Source organism: Rattus norvegicus, chromosome 3 (genome assembly GCF_021556685.1).
Source record: "Rattus norvegicus strain SHRSP/BbbUtx chromosome 3, alternate assembly SHRSP_T2T, whole genome shotgun sequence".
Lineage (NCBI taxonomy): Eukaryota > Metazoa > Chordata > Mammalia > Rodentia > Muridae > Rattus > Rattus norvegicus.
In genome coordinates, this window is record NC_141536.1 from 141504973 (window position 1) to 141523679 (window position 18707).

The 18707-nt window shown below is 50.6% G+C and overlaps 1 protein-coding gene across 3 annotated transcripts; it reads left to right on the plus strand.

The window, feature by feature from the left end:
- Nucleotides 1-1323: 1323 nt before the first annotated feature.
- Ccm2l (CCM2 like scaffold protein) lies at nt 1324-16856 on the plus strand. 3 transcript variants are annotated; one of them, XM_087655257.1, is made up of 10 exons: nt 1324-1391; nt 3145-3312; nt 5788-5871; nt 5969-6152; nt 6807-7261; nt 9854-9989; nt 12050-12113; nt 14113-14242; nt 15046-15184; nt 16024-16856. In XM_087655257.1, the coding sequence occupies exons 1-10, from the start codon at nt 1362-1364 to the stop codon at nt 16326-16328; spliced, it is 1695 nt and encodes a 564-aa protein (XP_087511383.1). In that variant the 5' UTR covers nt 1324-1361; the 3' UTR covers nt 16329-16856. The 3 variants fall into 3 exon arrangements, with proteins under 3 accessions (XP_087511383.1, XP_087511385.1, XP_087511384.1); XM_087655259.1 differs by lacking the exon at nt 12050-12113; XM_087655258.1 differs by lacking the exons at nt 1324-1391; nt 3145-3312 and adding an exon at nt 5636-5715.
- The last annotated feature ends 1851 nt before the right edge of the window (nt 16857-18707 follow it).

Below are 18707 nucleotides of genomic sequence, written 5' to 3' on the forward strand. Positions count from 1 at the left end.
GGACTTTGGGGATCGCCTTTCCTTTGGGAAGGTTGGGAACCTGAAGCCCAGAGCTTAGAACAGTCACTGCAGCCAGGAACATCAGCCAAGCAGTTCTAGAGCTCTGGCATTCAGAACCCAGATGCTGTGGCAGATGTTCATGGGCCACTCAGAACATTCCCAGGTGTGCCTGGGAGGTTAGAGCACCAGCAGCATTGGACACTAGACTTCAGGCCCAGGGAGGCTGGGAGCCCCGCGTTCTTATTCTCACAGTACGATATGAACCCCCAGCCTATGCAGAATATTTGCTGAGCACGTCACCTGTGTGACCTTGTGTCAGGATCTGCACATGAGACTGTATTTTTAAAATTTATGTAACTGGGGGTTGGGGATTTAGCTCAGTGGTAGAGCACTTGCCTAGCAAGCGGAAGGCCCTGGGTTCGGTCCCCAACTCCGAAAAAAAGAAAAAAGAAAAAAAAATTTATGTAACTGAAATCATGGTCACAGACAGAGTGAGGAGTAAGGGAGTTGAAATGTGCCAACAAGACAGTGAGGCAGCCCGGGAGCCATAGATAAGGAAATAGAATTTGGTTTTTTATTTATTCACTTGCAGTGCTAAGGACAGAACCGTGGGCCTGCAGGCTGCTAGGTAAGTGCTCTCCTGTTGAGCAGCTCTAATAGTTAATATTTATTAAGTACTCCATATGTTCCAGGAGCTCTTTTAAGTGTATTTAACCCTGGTCAATTTGCTATGAAGTCAGGCTGAATGTGGAAACTGAGGCACAAGTGATTGACTAAGTAGCTGGCAGCCAGTCCAAGAGACCCCCCCATATACCACTCTCTGAAAAGTAATAATTTATTATTTATTTATTTATTTATTACTATTATTATTGCTATTAGTGTTACTATTACTGTTACTATTATTATCTCAACTTGCCTGGACATAGTCTGAAGCACTTTCCACCTACCCTCTCATTCATTTCTCAGAGAAAAGCTGGGGTTTCTCCTGGTGTGTACCAAGAAACAGGCAGCAGGCTTTGAAAGAGGCTTTGACTGTCTTACCTTGCCAAAAGTTATCCAACAAAGTTGGTGACAGACATAGGGAATGGCCCAAATGTGATCTCCAACGGGGGGGTGGGGATTCTTCCCCCGTCTGCTCCAAGTGCCAAGCCCCTTGGACGCCATGTTGGCTCCCACCCTTTTGCAGGGTTCCAAGGCACTGTTCTCCATTTACCCCCACCCCCACCATCAGATGGGAGGGGCAGGAACTCGGGTACTGGTGGAGTTTCCGACCGACCGGGCAGGAAAAAGAACAAAGGAAATGGAGGGGGGTCGGGAGGGGGCAGAGAGGAGGGAGGCAGGAGCCGAGGAGCAGTTTCACCATGGAATATGAAGCCAAGAAAGGGAAGAAGGTAGGTGGGAGTTTGAGAGGGCCAGGCTTGAGAAATGTCTCTGAAGGTGGAGTAGAGAGGTGAGTGACATGGAGTTAGCAGACCGCACCGGGAAGGGGGCTTCCTTCTCTTTTGGAAGGAAGTTTCTTTCTGTCCCTGACAGCCAGACATCTGGGCTCCGGTCTAAGCTTCAGTATTAGTGGCCTCTGTCATACTTGTGCTGAGAGACCGACAGGCTCTTCCTGGGAAATCTGCTTCCTGGACATTCTGGTAGTAGCTTCCTGCAGCCTCTGGGGGAAAGGGACAGACAGACACCCAGCAGACACCTTCCCTCCCTGCTCACCCAGCCAAGGTGATTATAGGTTGACAGACTGCCCATCCAGCCTGGGACCTCCCACCTGTTCCCTGCCTGCTGTCTCCCAAGCTACACCTGCCCTCCCCATCCTTGTGCAAAAAACGGACCTCGATTAAGCCATCCCAAGTCCTCTCTCCACCTTCCCCCTTTTCTGAATTTCAGAAGCTTTCCCGATTCCCAACTCCCACCGCACCCTCATCCACATGGAGCTCTCTTCGCCCAAGAAACAGGGTTCAGAACGTTTTCCGAGGTACTCACATGAGGCCAGAATGGTGGCACAGGCCTGTAATCCCAGCTATTCTGGAGTCTGAGGCAGGAGGATTACAAGTTTAAAGTTAATGCAGATAATCTACTGAGAACCTGCCTCAAAATTGTAAGTGGACCGGGGGGTTCAGTCCTTGGCAGAATGCTATCAAGCATGCTAGATCCCAGGTTTGATTGCAAACTGATAATAAGAATTTTAAGTGCAAAGAAGGCCAGCGGCATAAAGCTCAGAGGTTTTATTATTTATTTATTCATACAACTCTGGATAAAATCCCCAGTACTGACACACAAACATTTGCCCCGTGCGAATCACTGGGGCCAACATGCACATACTCTCTATGTATTTATTTAGGAGACGAGGTCTAACCATGTAACCCAGGCTGATCTTGAAAACCCACTATGTAGCTCAGGCTGGCCTCAAACTCACCGCAAGTCTCCTGCCTCAACCTCCTGTACCAGAATTCACCCAGTGAGGTCCATTTGGTAGATGTGTTCCTAGGTGACAGCCCCTCCTGTTTGTGCCTGTCTTTCAGCGAAGCCAAGCAGCATGCCACGCCTGCCACCAGAATTTATGGTTCGCTTTGAGACTGCAACGTTGTTCTAGAATGCCACTAGGGAGGGGAGCCGCTCGGTTGCTGCCCCCGGGGCTTCATATTCCATAGGTCTAGGATGGGATCCGGGAAAGCACTTCTCTCAAATTCCCTTCATCCATCCTGGGTGTTTTATATTGGTGTCTCTGGGTTATACTTACATTTATTTATTGAGTATTTCTAACTCACAAACAGGCGATAGCTTAATATCGCCCAGGCCTCCTCCACTTAGCCCTGGGCCTTGGCCATTCTTCGAATCTGGCTGGCAGGAGCCTCACCCTCCCTAGGTACTTAAAATGCAGGTTTGGGGACAGGAATGCCCCATCTCCTGGTGTTCTTTCCAACTGTCAGTCTGGAGCTTTTTTTTGCTTCTCCATTTGAGACGGGGGTGGGGGTGGGAATGAGGGTGGGGTGGGGGTGCGGGGGGTGGAGGGTGGGAGGGTTGGGGGGGGGGACACAGGCTGCTCCTCTGGAAGTTTTTTCGGAAGATTAACTTAGGTTGGGGGAGTAAACTGAGCTCACAAAGTCAGTGCTGTAGTTATTGGGACTTTCCTTTTTCCACCAGGGCTTCGTGTCCCCCATCCGAAGGCTGGTGTTCCCGAAGGCTGCACGCCAGGCCGCCTTCAAAAGCAATGTCAGCCGCAGGCCCCTGCACTCTATGCCTCTTTATCCCCCTGACTACCTCATCGACCCCCACATCCTGCTGTGTGACTACCTGGAGAAAGAGGTCAAGGTGAGCACGGGACAAAGGGGGTAGGCAGGTGGGCTTGGAGGGACACCAAGCTCCGCCACACCCTGTGGTACATGAAGGAAGCCTCACTGCCTCGGGCTGCACATCCTCGGCAGGTGTCACCCACCCGCTGAGCCCCCGTGGGAGTTTCTGTCCCAACATGGGGCTCAGAACCCACCCCCACAGGAGACTGAGTGGGAAACTGTGCTGTGTTCCCAGAAGCTCAACCTACTCATGGGATTTTTGTCTGCAGACTCCCTGCTTATTCAGTGTCCAAGAGCAAGGCTGGGCGTGTGGCTTGGTGGTAAAGCGCTCGCCCGGCATTCTGGAGGCCCCAGGCTGCACATCCAGCACTGGAGGCAGGTCTGGGGGCGTGGAGGGTGGAGACAGCTGTAAGATGGACTCCTACTACTCAAAAGCTTCCATTTTAGAAGCACTGTGAAGGAGCTTTGGGTAGGTTAGCAGGCCTCCATTAGCCGAAGATTGGTGTGGAGTAGGATTAAGGTAATGAACAGGCTACTTCGGCAAATTTGAATTGCAGATGAGCAGGGATTATTCCTCTAGCACAAACATGCTCCAAATGTTAAACAGAACTAAATAGGTACCAAAAAAAAAAAAAAATCCTGAGAAGAAAACTGTTGTTTAACTGACATCTTGTATTTTATCTGGCAACTCTATAAATAAAGAAAAGCTAGGAAAAGAATATGTTTAAAAACCAAGGGCTGAAAGTTTACAGGATAAAAAGATGTAAGTGGTGAGATTCACCCGGGATCCTGCGATTAAAGCAATAAAAAGTTAATTCTCATGCTGAATAACATTTAAACGATAATGCTGTTATAACTAAGAATACATGGGAGCCCATATATTGACTGAGAATCTTTTTTTTTAAGAAAATGATGTATTAATTCAATGCTTCTTTCCATTTAATCTGCAACGAGGTTGTTAAAAGGATTAATAATGCGTGGGGTGGGGAGAGGCACTAAGCAAGGAAACTCCCAGGGTCCCTTCAAGATTTCATAGTAGCTCCTGACCTGGGACAGGCGTGGAGAGGGAATGATTCGATGGATAAAGTGCTTGCTGGCAAATTTGAGCGCCAGAGTTCCTTTCCCCCAAGCACATGCAAAGCATGCACCATGGTCCTGAAAACCCACAGTGTGGAGATGGGAGGTGGAGAAGCCCTGGAAGCTCAGGAGCCTGAGTCTGGCAGGGGAGTACAAACAAGAAGCTCTGGCTCAGGCGAAGGCAGGAGCTCATCCCCTGACTGCCACACAGGTGGCATAGGCCTGCACTCACTCACAGGAACATACACACACACACACACACACACACACACACACACACAATGATAGAGTCTGGCCTAGCATGCAAAGAGGCTTGAAATCTGACCTTTAACATGACAGTGGGGCGGGGGAGGGAAGCACTGTGTTAGTGACTTTTGCTTCCCTAAAAAGTGAGATGGTCATGTGTTAGCGTGTGTCAGCTAACTTTGGAAACGTGGGCACACGCATTCAAGCGACCTCACGAGAGCCTGATGTAGCCCAGGGAGGTCTTGAACTCACCATGTAGCCTTGGACTCTTTGTTTTTTCAAGACAGGGCTTCTCTGTATGGCCCTAGCTGACCTGGAACTGACTCTGTAGACCAAGCTGGCCTCTCAAACTTGCCTGCCTCTGCCTCCTGCGTGCTGAGATTCAAGGAGTTCATGGACACCACCGCCACTCCCATGGCTGACCCTGGACTCTTTAAATGTCCTGCTTCCACCTCCCACCCGCTGGATTCCAAGCATGCTCCACTACAACCCGCCCAGCCTTACCCTTTCTAGCTATCATTCTGGGCCAGGCTCTTTAGTTAACTATACCAGGCTGAGCCTTTTAATCCTTAAAGCAAATGTGAGTGAATGGGGAAATATATACATGTATACATATATGCTTAGAGTTGGCCCCGAGTTCAACAAAAGTTGTTATCAGGTTGCATTAGTGTATTAGACAGGGTTCTTTTGGGGAACAGCACTGATGACTGATGGAGGGGCCCAGAGGCTGTGGTCCAGCCAGTCCAACATAGGCTGTCTTCTAACAGAAAAGCCAAGAATCTGGTAGTTATTCAGCCTATGAGACTAAATGTCTTAGCTGGTCTTCAGGAAATCCTGAAGAATTGGGATCTAATTGTAGCCTCGGCAGCAGAACAGATGAATTTGCCGGTAAGACTGGGGTGTGGGGTGGGGGGGAAGCAGGTGAAAAGTGAAAGTTTCCTTCTTCCACACCCCTCTAAGTGGGCGGCCACCAGAAGGTGTGGCCCAGATTTAAGACTGGTCGTTCACTTCATAGGATCATTCAATCAAGAGAACCTTTCACCAGTGTGCCAGCTGCTTGGCTTTGGCAAGTTGACAACCAAAATCAACCACCATACAGGTTATTATTAATTTGAGTATTTCGGCCTATCCTGCATTAACTTGGAGATGAGAATCTTCCATTTCTATCCAGTTCCTGGGTCACCTCACCTGGGTGACTTCCTCACTGAACCCCTCCAGCCGAGATGAGCTCCTGCAGCTGCTGGACACCGCCAGGGTAAGGTCCTGGGAAGGGAGGAGGGTAGGGTCTCTTTCCCTTTCCCACCTCCTACCCCGAATTCCCCGGGACTCAGGTGATCCGACTCACCCCGCAGCAGCTGAAGGAGTTGCCGCTGAAGACCACGCCGGAGCAGGACAGCATCCTGAGCCTGTCTGCACGCTGCCTGCTGCTTACCTGGCGGGACAACGAGGAGCTCATCCTGCGCATCCCCACGCATGAGATTGCTGCTGCCTCCTACCTGCAGGACGACGCTCTGCATCTGCTAGTACTTAAGACTGGTGCGGTGCGGGGAAGACAGGGTGGGAGGCCAACCTGCAGTGCTGCGACCATTGCTTGAGGGCACCAGGGAAGGGATCCGAGGCTGGGAAAGGGACGACAGAAAACTCGAGCGCACAATTCTAAGACTAAGGGCAGGCAGAAGAAACCACAGGCAAGACCAGAGGAGGTGGTTGAAAAACATAATCGCTTGACTCTGATCTGACGGTAGGGGGCGCTCTGGTTAGGGGAGGAGTCGAGTTTTGTGGCAGGTCAGCAATCAGGAGGTGGGACTGAAGATAGCAGGGAAAGTCGTACTGGAAGGTGGGATGCTTGACCAAAGTCACCGTTCAAATGAAGGGTACAGAGAAAGGGAACAAGTTGACTAACACCCCCAATTCGGAAAGCCAGTTTGAGGAGAAGGGCATTAGGGTGTATTGGGAAGGGTGGAGACTTTGTGGCTGCCACCTAGAGGTCTGGGGCGGAGCCAAGGTTGGAGGCGGAGTCATAGGCCTGGAGTAGTACCCAGGTCGCAGAGGCAGCCAAACCGCCGGGGAGCTTAGTGCTGGGCCGGGCCTTAGCTCAGAAAACCTCAGAACTATGAAGTAGCCCTCCGGGTGGCCCCGAAAAGCCGCGATTTCCTGCTGCTGAACCCCACAAGCCCGGTCCTTCCCTAGGTCTGGGCGTGGACCCGGTGCCCGCGGGCATGGACGGCAGCCCGGGAAGTTCGGGTCGCGATCCAGGCCCTCCGGGCGCCGCGCCCGAAAAACGACGGGTGGGCACAGCCGAGCGACGGCACACCATCTGCAGCCTGGACTGGCGCATGGCGTGGGGCGGGGGCGCGGGCGCGGAGGCACGGGCGGCCGGAGGCGGCGGCAGCCTGGAGCGGCAGCGCGCAGGAGCGAGGGCGTCGGGCAGCTGGGAGCGGCGACAGACGTTCAGCGGCAGCTGGGAGCGGCGGCACGCGGGCGGGGGCGCGGGCAAGCCGGGTGGCAGCTGGGAGAGGCGGCAGGCGAGTGGCGGCGTCGGCGGCAGCTGGGAGCGACGCCACCCCGGCCCCAACCCTCTGGATCCCCAAAACCACAGCCCCGACGCCTATTGCAACTTGGTCATCCTGGCTGTAGCAAACAGGGTGAGCACCAGGCAGTATTGGCACCACCTCCGTGACAGTCACTATCGCACAAATCACACCACCGGTGAAGCGCCGACCCTAGACAGACAGGGGACAACATTAACACTTAATCCCCACAGCAGCCCCTAGGGCGAATATGACATCTATTTCCATTCTTTAGAAAAGGAAGCAGGCTCAAAGTTTAGGTAACTAAAAATTTTGCGGAAAGTAGGTGGCTTCAAGATTCGAACCCAGGAAGTTCAAAGCCTTTTTCTCTTGGTGACTAAGGTGGCCACCGGAAGCAGAAGCTTTGAATTATTCTTGCCTGTCCTACCTGTCATTTCCTGTCGGCATTCACCCTTGCTCTCGCTCACTTGATCATGATAATATAGTTGTTTTTGTTGTAGACTTTCTAGATAGGGTTCCTCTGTGTAGTCGTGGCTGTCCTGGAACTCTGTAGACCAAGCTGGCTTCTAACTCAGTGATCCATATCTGCCTCTGCCCCCTTAGTACTGAGATTAAAGGCCCACACCACCATGCCTGGCTTGATGGCATTTATTGAGTGGCAGCTATGTGCTCCACATTGGGCTAGGTGCTGTGGGTGAGGAGATGAGTTTGGTGTGGTCTCCTAAGGAGTACCCAGTCTAGCCGGCGCTTTCAAGCCTTAAACCTTCCTGGCATTCCTCTGCACCAGCTTCCAGGGCTCTCTCTGAGTAATGAGTGTGTCTGTCTACAGAGAGAGGTGGACAATCCCAGGAAATGCAGCTCAGTGGCTCACAACCCCTCCCTGAGATACCAGCCAGCTCTCCTATCCTGACCCCCTCTCTTACCCTGAGCTCCTTCTTAGAAGATGGTACCTCCTTCCCTTCCAGCCTCTTAGAGTCGGGGTGGGTCAGGAGTTATCCTCAATCTTTTCTCCTTGTTTCTAGGAGATTTATCCACACTTGTTTCTGGGTGATTTCTACTCTGCTGCCTTCTAAAATCCAGAGAACACCTCTAACCAAATCTTCACTCCTCCTGTCTTTTCCAGGGTCTGTTTGTCATTATGAATGCATTTGTTACAAGCTGAGTCCCCAAGCTCCTCTCAAACACGAAGCGTCTTCGTGTGCACGTTTCATTGAATGGCAGCTCCATCCTTGGTGGCTCAGGCTGAAACCTTGCAGTGGTCCTTGGTCTGTCTGTCTCTCTTCTCTGTCTGTCTCTCTCTATCTCTGTCTCTTATATGTGTGTGTGTGTCTCTCTCTCTTTCAATCTACTCTGTCAATAAATCCACTGGCCTAATTTTTAAGTATATTCAAACCCTATGCCCACACCGTTCCCTGTCCATACCCAGCTCCAACATCTCTCCCTGGGATAATGTTGCCATCCCCCACCCCACTGGCTCAGTCCTTCCTTCCATTCTGTACTTCACTGCCTCATCCAACACAGCCTCATCCTGGAAACTTTATTAGGGCAATGAGGAAATGGGAAGGGGCGTACAGGTGAGCAGGAAAGCTAGGATCACATGGTTCAGGCTGGCTCTGGTAGGAGGTGAGTGGGTTATGTGACAGGGGGTGGAGGAAGAGACCCTGTTTCAACAGGAAAAGTTAGTTTGTATTGTTTAAACTGAAGCAAGGAGAAGAAACAGTCGATAGATCCAGGGGCCTGCAAACCAGACAGGGCCTCGCCTATCCCACTCAGCTGTGGGTTTAAGGCTCCGGTCCTGGCCTGGTGGGAGAATGAATAAGTAAATGAGTTGCTTTCCAAGTGTCTAAGCTTCTGTCCGAGGTACAGTGATCCCACACACAGTGGTCAGAGTTAAACCCCCCAATACCAGCATTAGCTGATGCCTTGGGCCTGTGAGTCCAAACAAGTCACACAACTCCATTAAGCCTCGGAGCACTCAACCATAAAACAAGGATCCTCTCTGACCTGTCTACTCTAGGGTTATAGTAAGGTCTGATCCTGGTTTAAACCGTAGTACCTGCAATGACCACAGATACCCATCCTGAGTTACAGCTTAACATTTACCTTAGGATTTTTAGAGGTGCCAAAAGTCAGGATCTTCATAAGCGTGGCCTTTATCAATCAATGACTGCTTCCTGTGTCTCTTGCTTGAAGAGGCGGATTCCTCCTCAAATGTGCAACCTCCGAAGCTTTGCCTCGGGCCCTCTTCCTCCTACCAGGGACACTATTATTGCTTTGCTCCCACAATTGCGTTGGGCATGGGGCAACCCACAGCCATACCCTGTGCCCAGTAGCAGTAACAGCACTGAGCCTACAATTCTGATTTTTTGAAGTGTTCCTTCTCCTACCGCTCTGGTCTCCACACTGGGCTTCAGGGTCTGTGCCTATACATTTAGTTAAATGAGCCTTTAGGCTAGATGAATTCCATGGTAGGCCATGAATCCCCGGAGACCTGGAATGTACTTTCATGGTAGAGGAGTTTGAGCTGCCTCTAGATTCTGTAAAAGGGTCATAAGAACAAGAGAGGAGCCATATAATTTTGAGGGGACATGTCTTTGAAGTTGGCTTAAGGTGTACGTGTCAGCACAGGCTCTCACTGCATCTGAGGAGGCAGGAGTGCCCTGGGGATAGGTAAGAGCCCGAGTTCTCTTCCTGCCCCTGGACCAGGATGCTGCTGAGGAATCCTGTGCACTCATCTGTCAAGTCTTTCAGATCATCTACGGCGACCAGAGCATCGAGTGTGTAGACCGGGCTGGCTACCACTACAGACCCACACCAAAGCGGCCATGGCTCTCCAGCTGCAGTGAGTATCCAAACTCCCATAAAGCACCGGGAGAGGCTGGATGTCCTGATAGTCAGGGCTGATGGAGGCCTTTAGGGGTTCTGAGCTGGACCCTGGTTCTAGGGGTCCACTTGACAGAGTGTCATCTTGATGACCTCTTCAGAGATGACCACGTTGTCAAGTTTGGGATGAGTTTGAACTTAGGCACTTGAACTTCTCTCTTGTTTTGGGCGTCCCTGCTTTGCAAAGTTCAGCAACTGTACTGTTGGCTAACTGAGCCACCTCACCCCGGGAGATTCCTAGGGCTGACATTTCCAGATTAGTCCGTGTATGCAATCAAGGGTTGGAATTAAAGTGAGACTAACAGGGGCATTTATTGAGTGCCTTGTGTGCCAAGCACAATAGCGAAGTGTCAAGTCTTCTCGAGACTTTATGGCGTCCTACCTGTCTTGTTCACTTAGCACAGGAACAGGCACTCCACAGATGCTGGAGAGGTAGCCTTCAGATAAATGGAAACTGCTCAGTCCCCGGCCTGGTGAGATGGCTCAGCGGGGAAAGGTGCCTGCTGCTAATCTTGACAACTTGAGCTCAGTCCTCAAGACTCACAGGGTGGAAGGAGAAACTTTTGAGTTTTCAAAAGTTTTCCTCCGACCTCCACACGGGCATCATGGCATATGCAAATGCCATCCTGAGCACATTAGCTAATAGTCCCGAGCTTTTGAGACACTGAGGCAGAAGGATCCGAGTTTAAGGTCAGCCGAGCTGCAATGCAGAAACCTGATCTTTATTTTTTTTAAAGCTCTATTTATTATATGTAAATAAACTGTAGCTGTTCAGACACACCAGAAGAGGGCATTGGATCCCATTACAGATGGTTGTGAGCCACCATGTGGTTGCTAGGACTTGAACTCAGGACCTCTGGAAGAACAGTCAGTGCTCTTAACCACTGAGCCATTTCTCCAGCCCCGAAACCTGAAATTTAAAAAAGAAAAAAGATCTAAGCATGGTGGTGACACACATCTTTCATCTCAGCACATGGGCAACAGAGGCAGAAAGATCTCAGAGATCAGTACCAGCTTGATCCACTCCAAGTTCCAGTTGAGCCAGGGCTACACAGAGAAAAAAGGCCTCTCCGAGGCCCTGTGAATCCAGTTTTACAGATAATAAGCATTGAGACTCAGAGTAGTCAATAAATAGTCACAGGCCACAAGGTTGGTAGGTCAGAGGCAGAATCCAAACCCAGTGTGTCTAATTCCAAAGCTTCTGTCTGCAGCGCTCTCTCTGTGTGCTACCCTCAAAGACAGCCATTGTGTGAATTCCCTCCTCCACAGCCTGCTATGGAGTGGTCTCTGTTTGCACAGCTCCAGCAGCTGTGGCACTGGCCTTGTCGTGACTCTGCTACCCGCAGGAGCTGTGCCTGTTGGGAAGCCTCTGCTGGTGACTGTTTGGTTCCCAGGATGCTAAGCAACCAAATGAGAGAACTCGTTCATTCAACCAATGTCGACTGAGTTTTTATTTCTCAGGCCCAGTTATAATCTGTAAGGTATCTTGACGGTAGGCAAACTGAGGCACAGTCTTGCCTTCCTGCGACGTGCATAGAATAAGTAGTCACAGTGATAAATGTCTAACCACAGTGTTATGGGAACCTGTAATGAGGAACTTGCCTCTGAGAAGTCAGAGTGACAGTGACCCCCACTGAGCTGACATGAGAAGGCCCTGCCCAGACAGGTGAGGGACCAGGCTGGGGAGGAGCCACATTCTCCATAAATAACGTTGCTTTCCTTTCAAGCTGCTGACTGACTTGCTCTCTGCAGCATTGTCTGCACTGTCTCGTCTAGACACACATTTATCAACACTCTCCCACTGCCTCTCATTTGTCATTCCCCGTGTCCCATCAGATAGGAAGACACTATGGACCTGGGCACTGGGGACAGCAAGGATTGGGGATGACAGTTGCCTGAGGTTAGCTACGTATCAGGGCTGGGCAAGAACCAGATCCCAGGGTGCTGCCAATGTCAGGGGTTCAGGAAGCCTATTGGTGCCTGCACATCATCTCTGACAGTTCTTCCTACTGGTCCCAGGTGAGAGCTGCCGCACCGATGGGACATTTGCCTATGATGCCGACTTGAGCTGCTGCAGTTCCTTGTGAGTACCAGCTTTGTCTGTGATGCCAGCTTTCCCTCCCCACCCCCACCCGGCTCCTCTACAGCGCATGGGGCCCAGGGACCCAACCATGATTTGTATTGAGTCTGGGAGGTAGACAGAGCTCCAGGCTAAACCCTGGGAGACCTAGAGACCTGGGACCACAGAGGTCTTCAAGCCTCCCAGGTTCAGTGGTCTACAGAATCCAAAGTCACAGCTAATGCTAAAAGCTCTGTTGGTATAATAGGAAATCCCGGGGAAGGTAGGTTTACAAAGACAGGATTGGTTTTCTTGTCTTCTTATGCAAAATACAACCAGAGTTTGGGGCCTCCTGGTCCTATTCACCCTGGGCCTCTCTTTCAGTCACAGCTTCCCCTTCACCATCCTCAGAGTGACCTCGTGGTCCAAGCTGTAGCTTCAACCATTCAAGAGCACACCAATGGCCTCTTGAAATAGTTTAGAGAGGATAGGGACCAGGGAATACCACAGCATCACCAGGCAAGCTCACTATGTGAAAAGCCCTGGGTTCCATCCCTGAAGCACATGTGTGTGTGTGTGTGTGTGTGTGTTTGTGTGTGTGTTTGTGTGTGTGTGTGCTTGTGTGTTTGTGTGTGTTTGTGTGTGTGTTTGTGTGTGTGTTTGTGTGTGTGCTTGTGTGTTTGTGTGTGTGCATGTGTGTGTGTTTGTGTGTGTGTGCTTGTGTGTTTGTGTGTGTGTGTGCTTGTGTGTGTTTGTGTGTGTTTGTGTGTTTGTGTGTGTGCTTATGTGTGTGTTTGTGTGTGTGTTTGTGTGTATGCTTGTGTGTGTATGCTTGTGTGTTTGTGTGTGTGCTTGTGTGTGTGTGCTTGTGTGTTTGTGTGTGTGTGTGTGCGCGCGCGCGCGCACACGCACGCTGTAATGCACGTCATTGGCTTTTGTTAGCTGCTATGTGGCTAGTTATCTGTTATGTGGGGTCTATAGCCTGAAGTGCCTTACATATGATCCTGTCATTTTCACAGTGACACCAATCTTCATCATCTCATTTTACAGATGGAGAAGTTGAAGACTAGGGAAACAAAGTTTAGCAACCCAAGGGTCAAACACAGTAAACGCCATAGACCTGGCCTGCAAGCACAAGCAGGCTGGCATGTGAGCTCAGGAGTCTACACCCTTGCTAGGTCTGTGGTCCCAGCCTTCTGGAGGTGGAAGCCAGAGTGTCAAAAGTTCAAAGCCCAAGCCCAGTGTGGTCATCTTATTTTAAAAGGAGTTAACAATGAGAATTTCCTATGCTGGGTGGGACTGAACCAGAGATGAGAGAGTGTTTGCCTAGGATATGAGAGGCTTTGATTCCAACCCCTGTCACTGCATTAGCCTGGCTTGGTGGTTCAAAACCACCACTCCAGCACTTGGGAGGTTAAAAGCAGGATCAAAAGTTCAAGGCTAACCTTCACTACATAAAGAGTTTAAGGCCATTCTAGGATATGTGAGACCCTCAAAAACGAAACCCTCCACGATGAGCCAGGCAGCCTAATTTATAAAAAGAATTCAACAAGGAGAAAGGAAAGGCCGCACAGTTCAGCACAGGTGGCATCCAGCAGTGATGGATACTACCATGAAAAGAAGCTTCCCAGGGTATGTAAGAGTCAGAAGGGGACTCTACCTTACCTAGGAGCCAGAGGGGCTTCCAAGAACTGATGACAGTTGAGCTGGTGATAAAAGGGACTGGTCATTCCAGGCAGAGAGAACATCAAGAATTCAGAATAACCAGGTAGTGGTCCTGTGGCTGTGACACTAGATGTGAGAGAGGCAATGGAGGAGAGAAGCCCAGGCAGAGGGAACAGCCTCTGCAAAGGCTCAGGGAGGGATAAGGAAGGGTGACAGGAGTGCCGAGAGCAGGAGGGGGCTTGAGAGGTTGCTGGACTTTGATGAGCCTTGAGCACTGGTATATAAGCCCAACCACCTTCAGCCTAACCTAGGGAAAGCAACAGAGGTTGGTGAGGCTACTTTCCCCTTTTCTCTGCAGCAATGGCTCCCAGGACACATTTGAGGCATGTTACAGTGGCGCGTCCACACCGTCCTTCCACAGCTCCCACTGTAGCAGTATCGACCACAGCAGCTGGGCCTTTGAGCAGCTACAGGATTACATGGTCACGGTGAGCATGCACAGACAGCAGAGCTCTGCAACAAGAATCTTATGTGAGAGCTCAGAGGCCAGGGAAGGAGGTGCGATTAGGAGCTTAGAGAAGCCATGGCTGGTGTCAGCCTGCACTGAAGGCTCCAAGCACCTCCCCTGTCTTTCATCTCTTCAACAACCTCAAGAGGGAGGCTCCCTCCTTACCCCAAGTGCAGAGAAGGAAAGCAAGGGTCAGGGAGATAATGACCTCCTGCCACCTCAGAGGAGGTCACCAAAGGATTGGGGCTCAGGAAGTGGGACCCATATCCCATTTATCTTAGAGTGTTACTGCTGTGAAGACACACCATGACCAAGGCAACTCGAATAAGGACAACATTTAATTAGGACTGATTCCAGATTCAGAGGTCAGTCCATTATCATCAAGGCAGGAACATGGCAGGATCCAAGCAGGCATGGTGCAGGAGGAGCTGAGAGTTCTACATCTTCATCTGAAGGCTGCTAGCAGAATACTGGCTTCCAGGCAGCTAGGGTGAGGGTCTTAAAGCCTGCACCCATAGTGACACACCTACTCCAACAGGGCTACCTACTCCAACAGGGCCACACCTTCTAACAGTGCCACTCCTTGGGCCAAGCATACACAAACCACTACACCATTCCTAGATGCAAAGACCAGATGTCCCCACCCACCTCAGTGGGCAGTGGAAGATTTTGCAGATGGGCTGGGCCTGACAGGCTGCCAGAGAGAACCTCAGCATATTTAGCAGAAGCCAGGCGTTGTTGCAATCTGGATCTGGTTTCCAAGGGTGTCCCTTACTCCCACAGCTGCGAAGTAAGCTGGGTCCTCCTGAGATCCAGCAGTTTGCGATGCTGCTACGAGACTATCGCCTGGGGCTGCCTATCCAGGACTACTGTGCAGGCCTGCAGAAACTCTATGGGGACCGACGGAAGTTCCTTCTTATTGGTAAGCCCCACTCTGCCTTGGCTCCAGGCATCCCCAGCCAGACACCACCTGGGAGCGCTTTGCTCTTTGAGCCCCTAAGGCCCAAGACTTAGAGAACCTGGACCTGAGAAGGAGAGGAAGAAAGAGTGAAGGAAAGGGAGAGGAATTGCCAGCAAACAGCTGGATGAGCCTAGCCCTAGGGTAGCAAAGCAGGTCAGGATGTGATCAACACACACACACACACACACACACACACACACACACACACACACACAGCCTATCTTAGCCTCAGAGAGGCAAAGCGACTTGTCTGGAGTCACACAGCTAGTGAAGAGGGTTACTGAGCACCGTAGGAATAATATTGATCACACAGGAGCATGTTTGGCAGTTATCATGAGCCAAGCATGACCTCACAGACTATCCCCGTGCCTGAGAAGTAAATATTGCTATCTCGTCACCATTTGGAAGTGAAGAGACTGAGACTCAAAGTAGCAAAGTAAAGAAGTCAAAGGTCCAGAAAGGGACGCAAGTAAATCTGATGTTTATGGGGCACATCATGGAAAGTAACTGATTACATTTTCACCAAATCAGGTACGGAAGATCCGTTGTACAGGTGACGAAGGTGAGGTTTGAGTAGTTATTTAACTAAGGTTGTATAGCCAGTAACTGGGAGTATATCCCTAAGAATATATTAAGCTAGCAAACACATGAGGAGTCTTGTGTCATCTGCTGTTTTGAGAGGTAAAAAATCTTGGGTAAAGCTATCCCGGCAGAGACAGGATTTGAACTCGGACTTCCAGAGAGGGCATTCCATAGCAATCTGGCTGGATGCTGGAGTCACTTTGCCCTGTGTCCTCTAGGGATGCGGCCCTTCATCCCAGATCAGGACATCGGCTACTTCGAGGGCTTCCTGGAGAGCATGGGTATCCGCGAGGGTGGAATCCTCACTGACAGCTTCGGCCGCATCAAGCGCAGCATGAGCTCCACGTCTGCGTCTGCCGTGCGCAGTTATGACGGGGCGGCCCAGAGGCCGGAGGAGCAGACCTTCCACCAGCTGCTGACTGACATCACGCATGACATCGAGGCACTGGCCCCGGACGATGACGACGTCTACGAGGATGTCTCCCCAAGCGGGGGCGACCAGGTTGAAGACAACTACCTGTAGCTCCGCGGCACACTTGCCCGTATGACACCATCCCCAGGGTTCCTAGACTCCTGGGTTCCCATCCGTGCCTTGGGGCTTCTTTTCCCTGCAAATGGGTTCACAGGGCTTCAGTCCTTGCAATACCAAGAAAATCCTGTAGAGGGCGGGAGAGCCAGACTCTAGAGTGTTCTTCAAGCTAAAGAATCGCTCCACCTACTGGCCGACAGAAAAGATATCTAATTCACGCCCCACTTTCTGCAACCCTGCCCAACCCCAAACCAGAAACATTTCCAGAACCTAGAGACCTCTCTTCAATTTTACAGGCTGAGAGACTGAAGAGACATGGGGGAGGGTGTTTGTTTGTTTGTTTTTAAGGGAATGGAAATATGAGACAACGCCAGGTCCTTGGATATCGACACTCATCTCCACATCTCTAGGATAATTTCAGCTCCACCCAGCTCACAAGTGGTCATCGGGATGAATGGAGGGCAAGACATTAGGGTTGGGCCTGGCATGCTGTAGGTGCTCAATAAATGCTGTTTCTCTCCACTTGGAATGTTTTTCTGATTCAATGTGCCTGTTGTTCCTGGGAGCGGTGTGTGGAATGAGGTGTTATGAAGACTAGAGGAGTTCACAGCTTGAGAAGAAGAAACAGGACTGGCCTTCACAGTGGTCTTATAGCCTGGCTCTGTGCCCAAACCCCCAAACAAAATGCACTCAGGCCTCTGCAGACAGACAGCCTGGGGCTAATCAAAGAGCTGTGCAGGCAGAGTTGTAAGCTCTGGAGGTCAAGATGAGACCAGTCCTTGGCACAGCCTCAGTGAGAACAGTGAACCTTGAGAGGAGGACAGAGGCCTCTAGAAGAGATCAAATGTGTCTGCAAAACCTTGCTAAGCCTTCCTCAGTCAAACATTTTCAAATCGAGTGATCACTGAGACTTAGAGTTCCAGATTCCCACTGGGACGGTGGCAGATAACTGTTCTCACCCCCACCCCACTCCCAACCCCCGCACCACTCTCAACCCCCGTCACTGGTCCATGCGAGGTTCCCCGGATGTTCTGCTTCATTCCTTGTTTGTCCACAGATTCTACTCCACACCACAACCCCTAGCTCCAACATGCCAAAAAAAAAAAATCGTCTCTGTACACAATGCTGGGCTGCACAGTGGGTAGAGTACCTACCACTCAAGCATGGTGGCCTGAGTTCGGTTCCCCACCACCCATGTGAAAATCCAGTGTGGTCACATGTCTGTAGTCCCAGCTGAGAGCAGGGTTCAGAGAGAGGGGCCAGCTAACAAGCAGTAAGTGTGAGTGAGGGACCCTCAGCCCATAAGATGACTCAGCTTGTAAGGCATTTGCTGATGTGCCTGGTCACCTGAATTCAAGCCCCAGAACCCATATAAAGGTGGGAGGAGAAAACCATCTCACAGAGCTGTCCTCTGACCTCCGCACATGAACACGGTGGCATCAACACCACTCTGCACATGCATAGGCACATGCGTTAAAAATAATTTTGATTTAAAAAAGAGAGATTGTATCTTAACAGATAAGGTACACAGAGATCTAAGAAGACTAACCTCTGACCTCCACATGTGTGCAACCCTGCGTGTACACACACACACACACACACACACACACACATACACACACACCCTATGCAATGCCATGTGCCCACGAACACAGCGTAGTGGTATTGGAATGGGTTCTAATTCTTCTTTTCCCTTTCATAACATTCGGCATTTTGCCATTGGGGTGGTCAGGGGTGTGATATCATGCTTTATTCTTGTTTTTGATGCGAGCATCTTGTTATATAGCCAAGGCAGACAACTCAAGATCCTCCTGCCTCAGCCTCTTGAGTGCTTGATTACAGATGTGCTGCACCATGCCCAATCAGTCTGTAACATTTTGAGGACCCAACCATATGGGTCTTCCCCATGCGGGGAAACCTAGCTCAATGCATTCAACAGCCGCCAGCATTCCCTCTATTCATCCGATCCCGATGATGGACACCCACCTTGTTTCATCTTTCTCACCACAAACACTGCTGGGATAAACACCTTTGTCACTGGCCCTTCTGGACCCACATGAAGATTCCTTTGGGCTCTGCCAAGAGTGGAATTAGTAGATCCCAGATACGTGTGTTTTAAATTTCACAAACCCCTTCTGAAATGGCGGATCTGTGGCTTTCAAGCAATGCTGTTGTCTCACGCATTCAGCGGTTTCTATAAAGCCTGTCTGTAGTCAAGGCCATCAGTTTGGGTTTGGCAACTGAGCAGGACTTGGTCTCAAACACAAAGAGGCACACGCACACGCACACCAGACAAATACACATATACCTTGCATTCTTGCAATTCTGTGTTAATCGTGAGATCTCTGTTGTTGTTGTTGTTGCGATACTGTC